The 566-nt window shown below is 46.5% G+C and overlaps 1 protein-coding gene across 1 annotated transcript in view; it reads left to right on the forward strand.

The window, feature by feature from the left end:
• Positions 1 to 566, forward strand: part of LOC119592053 (beta-hexosaminidase subunit beta-like) — a gene marked incomplete in the record, with an annotated part of 40765 nt that overhangs the window by 34037 nt on the left and 6162 nt on the right. The window contains 2 exon segments of the mRNA XM_037940852.1: positions 1 to 94; positions 447 to 551. Of these exon segments, the coding sequence (XP_037796780.1) occupies positions 1 to 94; positions 447 to 551 (199 nt within the window).

Raw genomic sequence — 566 nt, forward strand, 5'->3', positions numbered from 1 at the left:
GTCGGCCCGCCTGCAGGCCCCTACAGTGTGGGGCGCCTTGAGAGGACTGGAGACTTTCTCCCAGCTGGTCTACATCACAGAGCGAGATAACCACGTAAGTCCTTTTAGGCTGCGTTCTCGTTCTCCATACGTTTCAGATGATTTTAGTGAGAGTGACATAGGTTATTTCTCTCCAGTGGTCTTTCCGTTGAGTCTGTTCTTAATTATTGTGTATTTCCATTTACATTTTTTAAGTTGTAGCATTGTCTTTGTCTTATTTCTTCATTATATCATTACTTTTTCATTCTCTTTATTTTTTTCAATTCTATCCCGTTTTATCATTCTTTTACCCACCTCACCAATACCTCACATAACTGTCCATCAGTTGAATCACACCAATCCTCCCATCCCCCTTTGCTAACCTTACCATCCCTTGCTGTCCAACCTAACACGACCTCTGCCCTCAGTACACACTCAACGAGACACTGATCGAGGACGCCCCGAGGTTCCCCCACCGAGGGATCCTGCTGGACACAGCCAGACACTTCCTGCCGAAGAACACCATCCTGCAGGTGAGGCCACACATT

The sequence above is a fragment of the Penaeus monodon genome, chromosome 29, assembly GCF_015228065.2.
Source record: "Penaeus monodon isolate SGIC_2016 chromosome 29, NSTDA_Pmon_1, whole genome shotgun sequence".
Taxonomy (NCBI): domain Eukaryota; kingdom Metazoa; phylum Arthropoda; class Malacostraca; order Decapoda; family Penaeidae; genus Penaeus; species Penaeus monodon.